Here is a 20937-nt window from a genome sequence, read left to right on the forward strand (position 1 = left end):
TACATGAACAGCTAAAGAACATATGAAAAGATCCTCAATACCATTAGCCCCAAAGAGATACCACTTCAATCACCATATTAGCTATAATAAAATGTTTTTAAAAGATGAACAATTAACAAGGGTTGGTGAGGATATAACCTCATCAGGAACCCTCACACACTGAAGTCCAGAATATAAAATAATGCAGTCACTTTGGAAAACAACTTGGCAACTTCTTAAAATAGTTAAAACAAAAATTTACCATATAATCCAGCAACTCAGGCATCTAAGAAAAGTGAAAACATTATGTCCACACAAAGACTTGCATGCTAATGTTCACAGCAGCATTATTTTTCACAGCCCCAAATGGGAAACAACCCAAATGTCCTTCAACTGGTGAAATGTACAAAATATGGCACATCCATCCAATCAGCTATTATTTGACAATAAAAAGGATTAAAATACTGATATGCTACAATACACATGAATTTAGAAAATAACATGGATGAACTTAGATACAAGTTAATGAACAACTAAAAAAGACCACATATGATTACATGTATATAAAATGTTCAGAAAAGGCAACTCTACAGAGACAGAGAGTAGACTGGTTAGTGGTTACCTGGGATCAGGGTGGGAATGGGATTACTGCAAATGGGTGTGAGGGATCTTATTAAGGTGCTAAAATGTTCTAAAAACAGACTATGTTGCCAACTGTACAGTTCACTGAATTTGTTAAAACTCACTGAATTATACACTTGAATGACTTCCACAATATGTAATTTATATCTCAATAAAACTATTTAAAAAAAAACAAAACACAGGTTTATGTTCCAGACTCCCAACTGGTACAGATATAAAGCATCCTCTTATGGATGTTGGGGAAAGTAACAAGTAAACATCCTGGAACAAGCCTCTTCTCAAGATTTTTACATATTTAATTCTCTCTATAGATTGTATCTTTCCAGAAAAGAAATCAGGATTTTCATCTTTTCACAAAAAAATTTCAACCGGGGTGAATAACTCTGATAAGCCATATTCCTTCCATGTCTAGAATGTCTCTGGCTGGTCCATTTAGAAGTAACTATACAGACCAATTTATCACTCAGCAATAGTTGAGCTACCCTAGGGAAGGAGACAAGGAAGAAACCAAAACCATTATCCAGAGGTAGCACTGCAAACTAAACCCATTAAATCCCAGCAAATATTGCTGAATCTCAGATGACCATTAAGCATGTCTTCACTTCCATAACCTGAAAGTTTACCCATTTCGTTCTTAAGAGCTGCCTCAAGTTTCAACTTTAGGAACTCTGCACCATGTGGTCATTGGGGCTGCTTCTGGATCCTACAACTTGAGACCCAAATCTAACTGACCCAGGATTTTCAGTTCCTTTTTCACAGTTAAAGATTATTATTCAGATTCCACCACTAATATTTTTAAGGAATAACTCACTAACATCTATTCCTTTCAGGTCTGATTTCATAAAGGAAAACTTGATTGAAAATTTATTCTGTATCATTTTTACATTCTTTTCCTGAATTTTACTACGAAATCTCTTTAGGTTTTAGGATAGGTACTCTCCAGGTGGTAGGGGATCATAATATCAGCTTCTTACAGGGGGCAAGTCAGGTTAGATGAATGACAGAACTTTGCAAGGAGAACAGATTCCCCCTCTAAATGTGGCAGCTGATACCCAAAACCAGTTGACTACCCCACAGAAATATGGGTCCATTGTTGTCAGCCCAGCAACTTTTCAAGACAAATTTCTTTTTGGTATCAAATTTCCTAATTTTTAAATGGTGACAACTACTTACACATGTGCACACACACACACCATGCAGACCAACTAACACACATCAAAGGGCCCAATCTTAGCTTGTGACCTTTGCCACACAAAAATGTTTATACTCTGATTACAGGAAACTGTACTTACTATAGACAAACTTTAAAAAATAGAACTCTATCTTGCAAAAGACAATCCATCCAAAATAGCTGTTTTCAGTACCCGTTTCCCAACCCCCTCCCAGTCCCTTGTCTGTTTTCCTAGGACAGTTACACTCTCACGGCTGAGACAGCCTGGAATATGCCATTTAATTTCCCAGTCCTCAGGGCCAACATCCAGAGCAAACACAGGGGTTGGGGTGCTTTGTCCAATCAAGACATTCCCTGATGGCAAACTTGTTTGACCTCTACTGACTTGATCCATGCATAGCTTTTGAGCAGTTCCAGCATCAAATATTTTAAAAGCATACTGCATTCTCACTATGCCAGAAGTTCAGTAGTTTAAATGAGTTATTTTCTATTACACTAGAGAAACTGGAAATGCCAATGAATCAAAAATGTTTTAACTTATTACCACAGCTTCAAGGTTACCAGAGGTAGAAAAAGAAGGAAGAGAGGGAGGGAGGGAGCGAAAGAAACCTCAGAAATCATTAGTCCCACTCCTTCATTTTACCAGTAAAGAAACGAAAATTCAGAAAGGTCAAATGATTTGTCCAAGGTTATACAGTGAGTTAGTTGGCAAACTGGGACAGAACTCAAGTTACCTGACTGCAGTAAGGTCCTCTTTCTGTAACACTACATGGCAGAAGGGGAAGCTAGGAGAGAAAGAAGTCTGAAAAAAAACAGGTTAGTAAGGTGGGTCCCCTGCAACCCTCCCCTGATTTTTATATTCACATTTGGCCTTTTAGGATTATTCCACATGCTAGTTTCCCCTCTTTCCACAGACTTTACCAATGCTTTGTCACTCTCTACCGAAAGTTGACATCCTCGCAAAGAAGGGTAAATGACAAAACGATACTTTTCCTAGCTGCCAGCCCACCAAAGCTGCAGCTACTAATCAATGCTGTGGCAGTATACACCCCAGGTTTTTAATAAGGGACCACTGTGACTAAATTTCCTACTAATCAATGCGGCGGTAGTTTACACCCTAGGTTTTTAATGAGGGAGAACTGTGTAAACCCACATCCCGCACCTTACTATATTTCCAAGAATTATTCTGCAGAGTGAAATCCCCGATGCCTGATGAGGCCAGAATTACTTTTGAATGTTTTCTCGCACTCATTGCATTCATACTCCCTCCTTCCAGTATGAATTTTCAGGTGTTCTACAAGGATTGAGCTCCGGCTAAAGGTTGCCCCACAGTAGTTACATTCATAGGGTTTCTCTCCAGTATGAATCCGATGATGTTCATTGAGAGACGAACTCTGACTGAAGGATTTTCCACAGTCCTTACATTTATAAGGCTTGACACCCGTGTGAATTCTCTGATGACGGCTGAGGAGTGAATGGGTAGGGAAGGCTTTCTCACACTGGGTACACTTGTAGGGTTTTTCTCCCGAATGAAGCCTCTGATGATAAATTACAGATGTAAAATGGCTAAAAGTCATCCCACAATCATTACACAAATATGGTTTTTCTCCAGTGTGAATCCTCTGATGTCGGGTAAGGCAAGAATTCTGTCTGAAGGCTTTCCCACACTCACCACATTTATAGGGTTTCTCTCCGGTATGAATTCTCTGATGTTTGGAAAGGGATGAGCTGTGACTGAAGGATTTTCCACAGTTGTTACATGTGTAGGGTTTTTCTCCAGTGTGAATTCGCTGATGCTGAATAAGAGATGAACTGTCACTGAAGGGCCTCCCACAGTCTTTACATTTATAGGGTTTTTCACCAGTGTGAACTCTCTGATGTTTAATGAGGTGGGCGCTTAGGGTAAAAGATTTCCCACAGTCATCACACTTGAAGGGCTTCTCTCCACTGTGAGTTCGGTGGTGTGGTGTGAGAGATGAGCTGTCACTGAAGGCTTTTCCACACTCATTGCACATGTAGGGTTTCTCCCCAGTGTGAATTCTCCTATGCTTGGTCAGTGAGGCGCTATAGCCAAAGGCTTTTCCACATTTGCTGCATTTATGGGTTCCTTCTCCAGTCTCAGTTCCCTCGTCTTTATCTATGGATGTATCTTGACCTAAATCTTTCAAACATTTTTGACACATAGAGGAGTTTTTCTTACTGAGGGATGAGCTTTGAGTAAAGGCTACTCCACAGTTACTACACTTCTGAGACTTCTCCCCCCCACGGCTTTTCTGATGTTTCTGATGTTCAGTCCGAGAAGAAGAGTGACTTAAAGCTTTTCTGCCTTCGTTACATTTCCTTGGCTTTTCACCACTGTGTTCTTTGCGGTTCGGAACAAGGTCTGAATGAAAACTAAAGGGTTTCTTGCCTTCATTGTACCTCCGAGATTTCTTCCTTAAGTAGACTCTCAGATGTTTAATTAGATCCGAAGGTGGTTTGAAGCTACTTCCAAAGGGACTTCTTTCTGGGTCAAATTCTTCACCCTTACTGCCTCTCCCATGAGTTTTCTTCTGTGTGATTTGTCCTTGTGAATGTTCCCTATTGCTACAACCATCCTCGAATCTGCCATGTTTCCAGGATTCTCCCATAGAGTCACAATCGCTACTCATTAGATACCTTTCTATTATTTTATCCAAAGTCGATTCTTCCATAAGAACATCTTGACTTCCACCAGATTCCTTCAATCCACCATCAAGTTCACACTCTGAAAGAAATAACAAACAGAGTATTTCTTGTTTGCAATAAAGAAAGCTACTACACTTGGGACTAGGAACAGAGACAACAGAAACTGTAAGAAACAGGGCCTGGAAAAATTTTCAGAGTCTCATACAGCAGGGAAGGGAAAAGTGACATGGGGAAACTGAGGGAACTGAGAGTTTAGGAAATACACTGAGGAAGATGATAGGTTTGTGCTTTATAGTTAGAGATCCAAGTTCTCACCCTTGTTTCAAATTTCTGTAATAGGTTCAAACTTACTCTCCTTACATCAATTTATTCTCTTTCCAAATAGTAATATGATAGTGCAAGTGTTTACTGAATAATTACCAAATGCCAGAAAGTGAAGAGGAACTAAAAAGCCTCTTGATGAAAGTGAGAGGAGAGTGAAAAAGTTGGCTTAAAGCTCAACATTCAGAAAACTAAGATCATGGCATCCGGTCCCATCACTTCATGGGAAATAGATGGGGAAACAGTGGAAACAATGTCAGACTTTATTTTTGGGGGCTCCAAAATCACTGCAGATGGTGACTGCAGCCATGAAATTAAAAGACGCTTACTCCTTAGAAGAAAAGTTATGAGCAACCTAGATAGCATATTCAAAAGCAGAGACATTATTCTGCCAACTAAGGTCCGTCTAGTCAAGGCTATGGTTTTTCCAGTGGTCATGTATGGATGTGAGAGTTGGACTGTGAAGAAGGCTGAGAGCCGAAGAATTGATGCTTTTGAACTATGGTGTTGGAGAAGACTCTTGAGAGTCCCTTGGACTGCAAGGAGATCCAACCAGTCCATTCTGAAGGAGATCAGCCCTGGGATTTCTTTGGAAGGAATGATGCTAAAGCTGAAGCTCCATTACTTTGGCCACCTCATGCAAAGAGTTGACTCACTGGAAAAAGACTCTGATGCTGGGAGGGATTGGGGGCAGGAGGATAAGGGGATGACAGAGGATGAGATGGCTGGATGGCATCACGGACTCGATGGACGTGAGTCTGAGTGAACTCCGGGAGTTGGTGATGGACAGGGAGGCCTGGTGTGCTGCAATTCATGGGGTTGCAAAGAGTCGGACATGACTGAGCGACTGAACTGAACTGAACCAAATGCCAGGTCCCATACCAAGCAATTTACTTGAATGTCACTTAATTTTCACAATAACCCTATGAAGTAGGATCTGTCATAATCCCTGGTTTATAGATATGACAACTAATCACACAGAGTGAATATAATTCGCTTACCCAAGGTCACATGTAAGTGCTAGAGCCACCCAGACTGACATCAAAGCCCACTCTTTTGATCCCATCCCTATACCACACTGCCTCTCCTCAAAGCAGCCTAATACCACTAAGTTTATAGACAACGTTAATCACATCACAAACATGCAATACCACCTATGTTAGATTTTCAAAGGTTACCACCCATCTGGCCCTACCAACCTTGTTGTTTAGTTCCTAAGTTGTGTCTAACTCTTTTGCATCCCATGGACTATGCTCCTCTGTCCATGGGATTTTCCAGGCAAGAATAATGAAGTGGGTTTCCATTTCCTTCCCCAGGGGATCTTCTCAATCCAGGAACCAAACTTGCATCTCCTGAATTGGCAGACAGATTCCTTACCACTGAGCCACCAGGCCCCTACCAACCTTGCAGATACTCTAACCAAGCATCTATTTATTGTCCATGACAGGACTGCATTCTCAGTCCTGTTTTCTCAGTCTTAATGCTTCAGACTGCCTAGAATTCAACCCTGGTGCACCTTCACTATCACAAATATAAAAATCTGGTAAGGCCTAGGGTTCAAGTCCCAGAGTCTCTAATGCCATACTCTCAAGGTGTGTGCCCCTCTCTGAATCTTCAGTTCAGTTCAGTTGCTCAGTTGTATCTGACTCTTTGTGACCCCTGAACTGCAGCACAAAAGGCTTCCCTATCCATCACCAACTCCCAAAGCTTGCTCCAACTCATGTCCACAGAGTTGGTGATGCCATCTAACCACTTCATCCTGTGTTGTCCCCTTCTCCTCCTGTCTTCAATCTTTCCCAGCATCAGCATCTTTTTCAAATGAGTCAGTTCTTCACATCAGGTGGCCAAAGTATTGGAGTTTCAGCTTCAGCATCAGCCCTTTCAATGAGTATTCAGGACTGATTTCCTTTAGGATGGACTGGTTGGATCTCCTTGCAGTCCAAGGGACTCTCAAGAGTGTTCTCCAACACCACAATCCAAAAGCATCAATTCTTCAGTGGTCAGCTTTATGGCCCAACTCTCACATCCATATATGACTACTGGACAAACCAAAGCTTTGACTCTACAGACCTTTGTCAGTAAAGTAATGTCTCTGCTTTTTAATATGCTGTCATAGCTTTTCTTTCAAGGAGCAAGCATCTTTTAATTTCATGGCTGCAGTCACCATCTGCAATGATTTTGGAGCCCAAGAAAATAAGGTCTGAATCTTGAATTCCTGTATTAATTCCTATATTTATCATTCATCTTGGCTCTTTTTTATGTTTTCTTTCATCTTGGCTCTTAATCATGAGCTTACAGTATCACTTTAGTAAGATTGATTTTTAACCAGACAACTATAAAATACAAAACGCTGGACAGCTCTGAAGACTTCATGGGGGCGTCCCTCTATGGTCTCAGTTGCCGACATGCCATCCAGACTAAGGAAGATCTGGAAACTTAAGGGCCACATGAACCACAGGCACAGCAAACACTGGAAACCTCCTGGAGGCCAGGGTAACACTGGTGGCACGTGTCACCACAGGATCAATTTTGACAAATATCCCCCAGGTAAGGTTGCGCTTCCCGGGTGGCTCAGACAGTAAAGAATCTGCCTGCTACATGGGAGACCCAGGTTTGATCCCTGAGCTGGGAAGACCACCTAGAGAAGGAAATGGCTACCCACTTCAGTATTCTTGCCAGGAGAATTCCGTGGACAGAGGAGTCTGGTGGGCTACAGTCCACGGGGTAGCAAAGAGTCAGACACAACTAAAGAACAAATGTTACACTACACTAATTTTGGGAAAGTTGGGATGAGGCATTACCACTTAGCAAGGAACCAGAGCTTTTGCCCAAATGTCAACCTGGATAAACTATGGACCTGAGTGAGTGAGTTGATATGGTAAATGCTGCCCAAAAAACTGGAGTTGCTCCTCTCATGATGTGGTACACTGGGGCTACTATATTGAGTTCTGGGGAAGAGAAAGCTCCCAAAACAGCCCATCCCACTGAAGGCCAAATTCTTTAGCAGAAGAGCTGAGGAGAAGATTAAGGGTGCTGTCCTGGTAGCTTGACCCTACATGGATGGGAGGTTCATTAAGTGCTAACGAGTGCTTTTCAAAAAAAATAAAGACAATAAAATACAAAATCCTATTACCTGGAAGTTAGCCATTATTAAAAATTCTGATTTTTTCTAGAAATTTTCTACATATTTTAGGATAGAAAATCTATGTATATAATATGTAGTTACTTTTTTCATAATTCTTTCCCATCTCATTGGTTAATTCTTCATATAGATAATTTTTACGAGTTATATAATAATCTATCATATCAATGTTACTATTTCTGTATGGAAGGTTTATCAAATGATTAATATTTCCTCAGAAGTGAGTCATAAAAGTGACTGAATCGAAGGGTACAAAAGTTCTATCACCAGATAATACATGATTAAAAGTACTTGATTACTCATCGCTGGTCAAATGCTTTTTCTCTAAACCTTTGCAAATTTGATTCATAATAAATAGTGTTTTTAAAATGTAACTTACATTGCTGACCAGTGACTTGGAACATTTTTTTCATGTTCATAGCTATTTAAAGTTTCTTTCTGTCAGTTACTCTGGTCAGCTATCTGTTGAAGTTCTTTGCTTATTTTTTCTAACAGACTCATGGTTCCTTACTGATCTGCATGAGCTTTTTATAAACCATGGCTATTGATTATGACTTTGTCTGTCAAAAACTTTTTCACCAGTAAGTTATAAATGACTTTTCATCTGGTCCCATCACATCATGGCAAATAGATGGGGAAACAGTGGTTGACTTTTATTTTGGGGGGCTCCAAAATCACTGCAGATGGTGACTGCAGCGATGAAATTAAGACACTTACTCCTTAGAAGGAAAGTTATGACCAACCTAGACAGCATATTAAAGAGCAGAGACATTACTTTGTCAACAAAGGTCTGTCTAGTCAAGGCTATGGTTTTTCCAGTAGTCATGTATGGATGCGAGAGTTGGGCTATAAAGAAAGGTGAGTGCCAAAGAATTGATGCTTTTGAACTGTGGTGTTAGAGAAGACTCTTTGAAAAGAGTCCCTTGGACTGCAAGGAGATCCAACCAGTCCATCCTAAGGGAGATCAGTCCTGGGTGTTTACTGGAAGGACTGATGTTGAACCTGAAACTCCAATACTTTGGCCACCTGATGCGAAGGGGTGACTCACTAGAAAAGATGAGAGCTGATGCTGGGAAAAGATTGAGAGCAGGAGGAGAAGGGGACAACAGAGGATGAGATGGTTGTATGGCATCACCGACTCAGTGGACATTAGTTTGAGTAAACTCTGGGAGTTGGTGATGGACAGGGAGGCCTGGCATGCAGTTCATGGGGTTGCAAAGAGACGTGACTGAGTGACTGAACTGAACTGAAATAAACTGCACATCTAAATGATACTTCTTTTACATAAGCAGTTTGGGAGGAGAGGCATGTATTTATACCAATGCTGCTAAATTTTACTCAGAACAGTTTTAGATTCCATTTTCAAAACTACTCTACCAGATGTTACTTAAACATAGGAAGACAACTGCTTTCCTTTATTCATGTAATTACACTGTAAATAGCCAAGAGGTTGACTTAAATGAAGGGCTAATTGTGGAGAGGGTACTGTCAGTCTATGAGCCCAACGACCCCAGCAGGTACACGGCTCTGGCCCAAGGTCTGGTCCTGGAGGCCCAGGGCACCCCCTGCACCTGGGACTGTGGTTGGCATCTCCCCAGCAAGATGGCTTCTAGGGATGACATCTAAGTCTCTGTCATCTTCCTGTGAGGGCCAGGCAGTTACTCCTGAGGAGTTCAGCCCTAAACCTCCCTCCACTATCCCAGTTTCTCCATGCATACATCTCTCCCAACCCAAATTCTAAAGCTGTTTTCCTGACCTTCTTTACTGGCAATTTAACTGAAGAAGGGGGGCTTCTCTGATAGCTGAGTTGGTAAAGAATCTGCCTGCAATGCAGGAGACCCCAGTTCTATTCCTGGGTCAGGCAGATCCGCTGGAGAAAGGATAGGCCACCCACTCCAGTATTCCTGGGCCTCCCTTGTGGTTCAGCTGATAAAAGTATCCACCTGCAATGTGGGAGACCTGGGTTCAATCCCTGGGCTGGAAAGATCCCCTGGAGAAGAGAAAGGCTACCCACTGCAGTATTCTGGCCTGGAGAATTCCATGGATGTACAGTCCATGGGCTCACAGAGTCGGACACGACTGAGCAACTTTCACTTTCATTGTAACTGAAGAAGGGTGCCAGTTAGATCCAAAATTACAGCTCATGGCAAATAAAAAAAAAGGAAGATGGACTAGAGAAAAGTGTTGAAGAAGGCTCTTAAGAGTCCCTTGGACTGCAAGGAGATAAAACCAATCAATCCAAAAGGAAATAAACCCTCAATATTCATTGGAAGGACTGATGCTGAAGCTCCAATATTTTGGCCACCTGATGCAAAGAGCCAACTCATTGGAAAAGACCCTGATGCTGGGGAAGATTAAAGGCAGGAGGAAAAGAGGAGGGCAGGGGATGAGATGGTTGGATAAAAAGATATGAGTTTGAGCAAGCTCCAAGAGATGGTGAAGGACAGAGAAGTTTGGCATGCTGCAGTCCACAGGGTAGGAGAATCGGACAGGAATGAGCAACTGAACAACAAAAAGCAAAGTAAATTACTGTTTCTTCTTAAACTAAAGTATTGATATATAGTGAAAGTGTAAGCATTAGTCACTCAGTTGTGTCCTACTCTGAGACCCCACGGACTGTAGCCCACCAAGCTTCTTTGTCCATGGAATTCTCCAGGCAAAAATGCTGGAGTGGGTAGATTCCCTCCTCGAGGGGATCTTCCTGATGCTAGGATCATACCTGGGTGCCCTGCATTGTAGGTATAGATTCTTTACTGTCTGAGCCACTGATGTATAAATAATCATTTATTATAATTTTTAAAAATCTAGTGAAGATTCATTATTAAAGTTTAAGAAAGAGAAGAATAAAGAAAAAATGTAATTCCTCAAAGATAACCAGTATTAACATGCTGCTGCTGCTACTGCTAAGTCGCATCAGTCGTGTCCGACTCTGTGTGACCCCATAGATGGCAGTCCACCAGACTCCCCTGTCCCTGGGATTCTCCAGGCAAGAACACTGGAGTGGGTTGCCATTTCCTTTTCCAATGCATGAAAGTGAAAAGTAAAAGTAAAGTGGCTCAGTTGTGTCCAACTCTTAGCGACCCCATGGACTGCAGCCCACCAGGCTCCTCCGTCCATGGGATTTCCCAGGTAAGAGTACTGGAGTGGGGTGCCATTGCCTTCTCCAAGTATTAACATGAATGCTCTCCAAATATTAATAGTAAAAACCCGTATCTATACATTTAGACATACATATATATGTACGTTTTCTTCTTTTAACAAAACTGGATTATAGTAAACATGCTGTCCACTGGATGAATTCCTACTTATTCTTCAAGATTCAATTGTTAATTATACCCTCGCTCCTATATTTTCCCACTGCTCCTTATACATGCCATCATTATAGCGTCAGTTCAGTTCAGTTCAGTCACTCAGTCGTGTCCGACTCTTTGCAACCCCATGAATCGCAGCACGCCAGGCCTCCCTGTCCATCACCATCTCCCGGAGTTCACTCAGACTCACATCCATCGAGTCCATGATGCCATCCAGCCATCTCATCCTTGGTCATCCCCTTCTCCTCCTGCCCCCAATCCCTCCCAGCATCAGAGTCTTTTCCAATGAGTCAACTCTTCGCATGAGGTGGCCAAAGTACTAGAGCTTCAGCTTTAGCATCATTTCTTCCAAAGAAATCCCAGCATTGATCTCTTTCAGAATGGACTGGTTGGATCTCCTTGCAGTTCAAGGGACTCTCAAGAGTCTTCTCCAACACCACAGTTCAAAAGCATCAATTCTTTGGCACTCAGCCTTCTTCACAGTCCAACTCTCACATCTATACATGACCACAGGAAAAACCATAGCCTTGACTAGACGGACCTTAGTCGGCAAAGTAATGTCTCTGCTTTTGAATATACTATCTAGGTTGGTCATAACTTTTCTTCCGAGGAGTAAGCGTCTTTTAATTTCATGGCTGCAGTCACCATCATTATAGTGTACATCCCATTATAAACACATTTTGTCCTGATTTCTGTATCTATAGCATCCATGGAAATTTGCCCTTCAAATCTCCTCTGGGGCACTTGATAGCCCCTGTTGATGCTCACTGACTCCACCACAGCATCACATCAAGGCCACTTCACTAGAGGTGCTCCCAGTCAATGACAAGAATGGCAATTACACTTGGGCCCATTTCTGTGAGGCATACGACTCTGCTAGATGACTTTGTCAGGGAGGTTCATTTTTGGCTTTACTAAAATCTTTTCAACCTGCACTTCAATCTAAGACTCTTCCGACTCAGCCTTCCTTCCTTTCCCTCTCCTGTCACAGGTATCAGACCTGCATCACCTTCATAGCAATCCCAGCCTCTTCCAGTCCCTGGAATTATTCCCCCTAGTAAGTCTCTGATGGGGCCAATCTTGGCATCCTTCTCAGAGGACCCAAACTGAGTGTCTCTCCTATTAAAATGAATATTCCAGGAAGGCAAGGCAGAAATTTTCATCATCTATATTAGCACCTAGTCCACCCAACATTTCACAACCTCTTTCAAATGACTTGGTAGGCAACTGTTTCCATGTCCTTCTCTACTTTTCACCAACTCACCTGGTCTACAGCCTTTGGAGACTTCTTTTTGCAGCAGCCGTGGTAGTCCAGCCCACTTCAGCTGGGAAACCAAATCTAACTTGGAAACTGGAAAGCCTGTTCAGAGAAAATAGAAAATGTCTTTTTTTTAAATGTAAAACAAAGACATTCCAACACTCATAGCCTTTAGTTCTTCAGGGAAGAGAAGAAGTTGTCAAAAGTAGACTTCAGCACTGGAATTTGAGGAGAAAATTGGGCAAGGTATGGCCTTGATGACAGCAAAATGGTGCTCAACATTTTCAGGTCAATGGAGCAAAGATACTTTTTTTTTTTTAGAAAACACTATATAAAAGTACATTTTTAGCACCCATTTTAAGGTTTAGGCATATGACTCCCATAAACTCAGCTAAAACCTTTAATAGCACTTATCTTCCAATGTTAGCGGACAAAAAGATACTCAGTTTAGACACTAAATCATGAAGAGAAGATGTCTTTACCCAGAAATTCTAGGTTCCTATAGTTCTCCAGCAGCACTTCCTTATATATCTCCTTCTGAGAAGGTTCCAGTTTCCTCCACTCTCCTCTGGAAAAGGTGACAGCCACATCTTTGAGTGTCATGGATTCCTAGAACACCAAAGACAGCCTGTGTGCATTGTGTTACTCCCAAACAGATCCTAAGAATTCAGAAAAGTAATAGATGTGATGGTTTTCAAGTCTTTAAGAATTTGCAAGCAAACTACAAGGTAGCTATTATACGACCATAACAAGTGATATAGAACAAGATTATGATACAATCCCCTCCTTTTCCATTCAGTCCTTGGTGTGAAATGCTATACAAGGATTCTCTGGAATGACTAACATTGATCAAATCTGCCCTAACATGCTGATTTCTAGAATTAACAGAAAATATTAAATGAAGAACACAAATTACATTTCCCAATCCCAAAATCTGCAGAGTCAATGTAAGTTCTATAAGCTTTAAATTAAACATGGAAAAGTAACATCACTGACTACATTCCAAATTATAATTTCCAGTTGATTCTGAAAAGTTGTTGCTGAATGAAACAACACCAGGATTCTTGGCCTCTGGAAAGAATTCAATCCAGGGCCAGAGATGAGGCTTGATCACTCAGAGCTTTTGTGTAATAAAGTTTTATTAAAGTATAAAGGAGACAGAAAAAGCTTCTGACATAGGCATCAGAAGGGGGCAGAAAGAGTACCCCCCCTGCTAGTCTTCAGCTGGATGTTATATAATCACTGCTGCTGCTGCTGCTAAGTTGCTTCAGTCTTGTCCAACTCTGTGCGACCCCATAGATGGCCTCCTACCAGGCTCCTCTGTCCCTGGGATTCTCCAGGCAAGAACATTGGAGTGGGTTGCCATTTCCTTCTCCAATGCTAGCAGTCTGTTAATGAAAGAAAGGAATGTCTTAAAACTCAGAATGGCACCAGGCCCCTTATCCATAAGATGCATTTTGGGATAATCTTGGCACCAGATGATTCATCCCGGCCCATAAAACGACTGACTTGAATCTTGCAGAAGGGTAGATTACCATACAAATAGTTTCATTTACATAGATTAGGGGAACAATATCTGAGTATAACTTACTGGTCAAGTAGGTTCTGAGCCATTAGGTGGAACTGACTTGAAGACAAGAGTCTGGGGTAAATGTATAGTACATTAACATAGCTTAAGACAAACATTTTCATAAGAAAAATAACTCAAGGTTTGAAAATAGTTAACTTCAAGTGAAACCAGGTGTCATTATGGCAACACAGTATTTTAAGAGAAACCTCCTTTTAAATTTGTATAGAGAAGGAAAAAAATATCACTAGTTTGTTTCCTCCTGCCTCTTATGAGAGATAAAACTGTCTGACACTTGCACCCTATTTCCTCCATTTGGAGACCCCTGGCCTTCCTGCCTGTTACCCTCTCAATTCTAAGTAGCAATTACTTTCTCACAATCAAACAAGGATCTGTGTTCAATAACATACACTTACAATTACTTTAAATTATAAACAAGCACAATTAATCATTACAATACACTTTTCATAGCAGCCTCTACAGCAAGACATTTTGAGAGGCAGTACAGCAGAGTGGCTATTAGCACTTGTAGTAGCTTTCCTGTGGCTGCTGTAACAAATTACCATAACTCTGGTGGTTTAAGAAAACAGAAATTTATTTTCCCGAAGTCTGGAGACCAGAAGTCTGAAATCCAGATGTTGGTGGAACTGGGCCCTCTGAGGGAGAATCCATTCCTTGCCTCTTCCAGGTTCCTTAGTTGCCAGCATTCCATGGTGTTCCTTGGTTTGCAGCCTTATCATTCCAATCTTCACATCGCTTTCTCCTGTTCCTGTGTTCAAACTCTAAGTACACTTTAATGTCACTGAGGGCCCACCCATACAATCCAGAATAACATCCTCATATGACCAATCCTTATTTTATCACATCTGCAAAGACCTCTCCTCCAGGTAAAGTAACATTCTCAGATTCCAGAGACAAGGAAGTGGATGTACATCAGGGAGATATGTCCCTGATACATGTCTACTCAGAGCCATTACCTGGTAATCAGAGCTATTACCAGGATACTGCTGCTACTGCTAAGTCACTTCAGTCGTGTCTAACTCTGTGCGACCCCATAGACAGCAGCCTAACAGGCTCCCCTGTCCTTGGGATTCTCCAGGCAAGAACACTGGAGTGGGTTGCCATTTCCTCATCCAATGCATGAAAGTGAAAAGTAAAAGTGAAGTCACTCAGTCGTGTCCGACTCCTGGCGACCCCATGGACTGCAGCCTACCAGGCTCCTCCGCCCATGGGATTTTCCAGGCAAGAGTACTGGAGTGGGGTGCCATTGCCTTCTCTGACCAGGCTACTAGGGCACTATTATTTACCACTGCGAGTAAGAATTTTTTTTCCTGAAAATTATTGGTATATAGAAAACATTGATTTGTAATCAGCTACTTTTCTCGGCCACTAAATGGGTTTCAGTACATGTTCAATTGATTCTCTGAGGTTTTCCAAAAAGACTACATTATCTGTAAATAGTATACATCTTCTTCCATATCCATACTTACCTCACTTGTTTCTTATCACACTGGATTGGCTAAAATATTCAGAAAATACTCATTAATACAGTAAGGTGAGACATCCTCATCTTTTTAATGGTATTGTGAGGACTGCTTTTTATTTTTGCAACACTATCCAGATGTGTTTTTTGGTCATGTTCAGGAAATATAATTCTATTTCCACCTGACCAGTCTTATGAAGAATAATTGCTGGATTTTAGTAAATAATTTTGAGCTTATTAGAATCAGACTTATGACCAATTCTGATAACTGAAGTAAAATAGCATTTGAAGAATGAGCCCTAAGAATGTGAAGACTGAGAGGAAAAGGAGATGGTCTGAATTAGTCTAGTGTCTTTATAACACCCAGGAGGAGCTCAGTGAGCATTTACTTAAAAATGAAAGGTCTGTAGCCATATATGTTAATATATATTAAGTAGACTTACTGTGGTGGTCATTTCACAATATACACAAATATCAAACCATTACATTATATACCTGAAACTAACACAATGCTGGGTGTCAACTAGACCTCAATTTAAAAATTAACTTAAGAATGAAAATTTATGGTAAAAAAAAAAAAAAAAAGAATGAAAACCAGTGAAAGGAAGCTTACCTGGGACTCAGTATTTGGAAGACTAGAAACAGTTTTATCTTCTTCAGGGTTCTCCTCTTGGGAAATAACAGAATCTTGAGAGACTGGTTCTAGGAGGGGGAGAAAAACAATTCTGCCTTTCAAATGGGCTCCTCAGACTAAAATTATTATATTTGTCACTCTGGAGAAAAAGATCAGATTAAACAAAGAAAAAGTTCTTCCTACACTCTTAAAACACAGAGGACAGCCACACATACATTTTCATACTGAAACCCAAGCTTTTTCCCCTACTACCCTCTAAAATATTCTTTCAATTCTTAGGCTCACAAAATCTGATTTCCTTCATTCCATATACCCACTACTTTAATGTATTTACTTTTCATAATAATCTTTATGACATGTATTAAGGTGGAACATCATATGTGTAGTATCATATAGTAATTTGCTTCTTTCATTTTGCACAAAAGTCACTTACTGAATGAAAACACTCTTTTGGGGAGTTTACTGTCATATCTTGAGATGATCTCCCCCACTTCCCCCTTTTACCTATTAATCTCACCTTCCTTTTCTTCAAGCACTTGGGTCAAATCCTCTACTAGGGTCACCACTTCCTCACTACTCTCAGGATGTTGTGACTTGACCCAAATCCTGATCTCCCCAGGCAAGATGGTCAGGAACTGCTCAAACACCAAAAGCTCTAGAATCTGTTCTTTCGTGTGGATGTCTGGTCTCAGCCACTGAACGCAAAGCTCCCATAGCTGATTCAGAGTTTTTCTGGGTCCAGCCTCTTCAGAGTAACAAAACCACCTGAACCTCTGTCTGAAAGACTCTGGGTCAGCAGTGTCTCTTTTCATGACAGCTTCTGGATTCCCGGGAGTCTCCATCCTAAGGACTTTGTTCTGTTCACTTGAGACCAGAGTGTGAGGATCTGGTGAGACAGCTGTCATCTTGTTTAGGCTACTCCTGCTTGCAGTATGTATCACCAACAGAAATCCAGTCTCCTTTAGATTCTGAATGTCAGCACAGTCCACCAACAGGCACTCTCCAGCAAAATACCAAGTGTTCCAAGGATCCACTTTATGGTCCTGCAGAAACCATCAAGAAACATAAGAGACAAATTAAGCGAAACAAATTGTGAATCCTAAAAAACATTGTTCTTGATTTGGTTCTGTTATAGACACACACACACACACACACACGTTCTCAGAGGCGTAGAACTGCCCTGCCTGACTACTATATTAAAAGAATGATTTTCTCCCCTAAGTGAAAAGCTGAGAAGTTACTTGAGGGTAAATGAAGGTAACAGTTTCTTCAGATACTCATCAGCTAAACATATCAGAAAAGGCTCACTGCTACAAGAGGCTCCAAACGGACTCCACTCCTGCCCTCTCTTGGTGAATGGCCACACAGTTCCCCACCAGTTGCTCAACTCAAAAACCTGATTTCATATTTGACTCTCAAATTTCTCACACAATCAATAACCAAGTTCTGGCGGCTTTATTTCCTAAGAACCTCTCCATTCTCTCCTACTGAAATTACCTAAGAACAGCCTCATTCAATTTCAGTCTTACACTGAAGCCTAAGGATTTCTTCTAATATGCAAAATACGGTCTTGTAATTCCCCAACTGTCTCAACACAAAATTCAAACGCAAAAGTCACACATGATGATCTTGAAACCCTGTCCTCATGACCTCACCTTCAGCTGCAGCTGCCCCTGATGGACACTGCAGCCATAAAGGGGTATCTCTCCATTTCCAGCAACTCTACCCCATTCCGCCTTTGCACTAGAGTCATTCATTCCCTCCCCTTGGAATGCTGCCGTTTTTTCCTCTACCAAACTTGCTCCTTCTTTAAAACCCGACTCCACTGCCACCTCTTGTATGAGGCTTTCTCTGATCCCCAAGTACTCTTCTGCGCAGTCTGCCCTGTGTGGCATGCGTTCTCATTCCACAAATAACTGACCATCTACAACGATCTGAAACCAGGGACTATGGATTCAGACGTGAACGGGTCAGACGGGACCCCCACCCTAAAGCACTCAAGAAATGACAATAGTCTTAGATGTCTTAGATGGGCTACACTGCGACAAGTGAGGACACTCTCCTAAAGCTACAACGTCAATTAATTACCCACCTCGAGGGGCACAGAGTGCCGCGCACACTATGCATGACGTCATTTATTCCTCTGCAAATATTAAGCGCCCACCACGTACCTAGAGCCGCTCTGGACACCTGGGACTCTGCAGTGGCTAAGACACTCGTTCCGATCTCCAAGAGTTTACAATAAATGCTCCGTGAAAATGTGACGCAGGCAGAAGGAAGTTCCCAAAAGAGGAGGTGGGGGTAGATTTGCCCCACGGGGTGCGTTCGGCAACGTCTGAAGACGTTTTGGTTATCACGACTGGGGAGGAGGGATGCTGCTGGTACCTAATGAGTGGAGCCGGGGATGCTGCTAAACATTCCGCGATACTCGGTACAGCCCCCCTTACCCTCACGCACACACAATAACTTTTCCCGCCCAAAATACCAAAGTAGCGAAGTTGCAAGACCGTGGGCTCAGGGAAGGGATGGAGGAAAGCTCCATCCAGGAGCGCGCTTATCTCCGGCAGAAGCTGCAATGTTGGGAGTGCACAGCGAGACTGCCCTCGGCCCCCACCCCGCCCCAGGTACGCCCTCAGAACTAGCAACCTGGCCTCGGCCCCCAAACTAGAGGCCAGGGGCAACCGCTACCTGCGTCAAGACCCGCAGCCAGGACCAACGCCACCGCAATGAGCTTCTAGAAACTGGTCCTGCAGGAGCTGCGCGCGCAAGGCGGCGGGGAGCTGAATGCGCCTGCGCAGGGGCACAGAACTACGATTCCCGGGATGCGCTTGTCCAGCTTTGCGAAAGGTCTGTGGTTTCCATAGGCTCCCACCCTGGCCTGTTGCGCATGGTCTTTGGGAAGTGCTGGTGGTCTCAGCTGCGGAATTATTGCTGCGCCAGAGGCCTAAAGGCCTAGAGTCATCTCAGGTTTTCAGATCTATGATGTTCTGTTTCCTTGGTAACCTCAAAGCATCCTTCCCCTCTTCCTTCCTCACCCTTCCCTGAAATCCAGGCTGCAAAACCCCCACCACAGAAGCATATTAGCAACGCATTCAATACAAGTCATAGTGCCGCAACTTGAATTAAATGTCAAACGTATTACTTTTACGCCTGCCACCATGATTGTCCAATCCGCCATCATGCCTCGCCTGGATTATTGCAATGGCGTCCTGATTTCACTTTTCTTCTTTTGTCTCTTCACATTGCAACCAGAGAGATGCTTAAAATACGAAAACAGCTTATGAACTTCCTCTGCTGAAAACCCTGAAAAGGTTTTCCATTTCACCCAGGGTAGAAATTCTAATTTTTACAGTGACCTACAAGGCTGATGGAATCTGGCCACTGATAAACTCCCTGACCTCTTCCTCTACTTGTGTGTTGTCACAGTGACCGCCTGGCTATCCCTCTCCCTCCAACCTGCCTGGTACTTACGGCTGACTTGCCACCTGCCTAGATATCTTGTATGGCTCATGTTCTCACCCTTTCGTATGTTCTCAATGAAGCCTTGAGTCAGGAAGATCCCCTGGAGGATCCCCCAGTAATTTTGTGGAGAGAATTCTAGGAACAGGGAAGCCTGGCATATTGTGGTCCAGGGGGTAGTAAAGAGCAGGACACGACTGAGCAACTGAACAACAAGAACAACAGAGTAGAGCAATTTTATGTGTTTCCATACCTGGAACCTAGAGCCTAGACAACAAGAATCATCACATGGACTCTGTATATAGCTCCTTTCATCTACATTATGTCTCTGAGGTTTATCATTATTGTTGCCTGTGGTTACAAATCAATGAAAATCATTTAGTTTCATTGCTGCCTAGTATTCCCCTATGACCTTTTATGTACACTACAGTTTCCTGTTTTCACAGTCCCTTGCCCAGCTTCCAGGCCATATCTTATATGGAAGTGAGGAGGAAGTTTGTGTGTGTGAAGGGGTGAGTCTGTCCGATTTTTCTGCTTCCTCTAAAATCACCCCACGTTAAAGAAACTAAAAAGCCATGGTCCTGCCTGCTCGTCTCCACCTCTGAGTTCCAAAGGCAGCCTTCAAGGTATCTCCTTAGGATTCTGGGGATCTCTGAGCTCCTGCAGCTGTGAGCTGCCTCAGGGATATCAAGACCTTGTTTCCGGTACCTACGGCCCTGGCTCAGCTGGGACTCTAAGGATTCAAGAGCCAGTAGAGGCCATGATTTCCTGTCTAGGAGTGCTGACTCTTGCCTGAAAAGAAAAAAAAGAAGGCTCTCCTGCCTAACCACACGTACTTAAAAAATTAAATGTAGACTTACTGTCAGTTCATTCATTTCAGTCACTCACCAGTGTCTGACTCTTTTGACCCAGCCTACCCCATTCCTAGGTATTTACTCACCAGAAATGAAAACATATGCCCACAAAAAGAGCCGTATGGGAATGCTTATGGCCACTTTATTAATGCATATGCCCCAAACTGGAAACTATTCAAATGTGTGGCAACTAGTGAACAAATTGTCTTACAGTCACATAATGAAATACTACTCAGTAACAAAGAGGAGTAAACTGCTGAAATATACAGCAGTATAGCTGAATCTCAAAAGCTGTAAGTGAGAGATGCCAGACAAAAAAACAGTATATACAACGTATGAGTCCATTTACATGCCATTCTAGAGAGACAGAGCTATAGGGACAGAAATGAAATCAGTGGTAGCCAGTTACCAGGAGTGGAAAGAAGGGACTCAGGGAACTTGTTGGAGTG

General features: G+C 42.3%; 1 protein-coding gene and 1 pseudogene across 1 annotated transcript; one reads left to right on the plus strand and one right to left on the minus strand.

The window, feature by feature from the left end:
* Positions 1-1743: 1743 nt before the first annotated feature.
* On the minus strand, positions 1744-18940 carry ZNF483 (zinc finger protein 483). Its single transcript, XM_069573869.1, has 6 exons — positions 18864-18940; positions 16693-17218; positions 16155-16243; positions 12974-13100; positions 12498-12593; positions 1744-4538 (listed from the first exon to the last, which is right to left on the minus strand). The coding sequence occupies exons 2-6, from the start codon at positions 17078-17080 to the stop codon at positions 2974-2976; spliced, it is 2265 nt and encodes a 754-aa protein (XP_069429970.1). The 5' UTR covers positions 17081-17218; positions 18864-18940; the 3' UTR covers positions 1744-2973.
* Positions 7186-7830, plus strand: LOC138432496 (large ribosomal subunit protein uL15 pseudogene; annotated as a pseudogene).
* Positions 18941-20937: the final 1997 nt, after the last annotated feature.

Source organism: Ovis canadensis, chromosome 2 (genome assembly GCF_042477335.2).
Source record: "Ovis canadensis isolate MfBH-ARS-UI-01 breed Bighorn chromosome 2, ARS-UI_OviCan_v2, whole genome shotgun sequence".
In the NCBI taxonomy this organism is placed as follows: domain Eukaryota; kingdom Metazoa; phylum Chordata; class Mammalia; order Artiodactyla; family Bovidae; genus Ovis; species Ovis canadensis.

Coding starts and splice junctions, on each gene's coding strand:
- ZNF483 (XM_069573869.1), bottom strand. CDS start 17,080: ATGACAGCTGTCTCACCAGATCCTCACACTCTGGTCTCAAGTGAACAG. Junction 16,244..16,692: donor AGTGCTTGAAGAAAAGGAAG/GTGAGATTAATA, acceptor TCCCCCTCCTAG/AACCAGTCTCTCAAGATTCT. Junction 12,594..12,973: donor TAGGAACCTAGAATTTCTGG/GTAAAGACATCT, acceptor TTCTCTGAACAG/GCTTTCCAGTTTCCAAGTTA.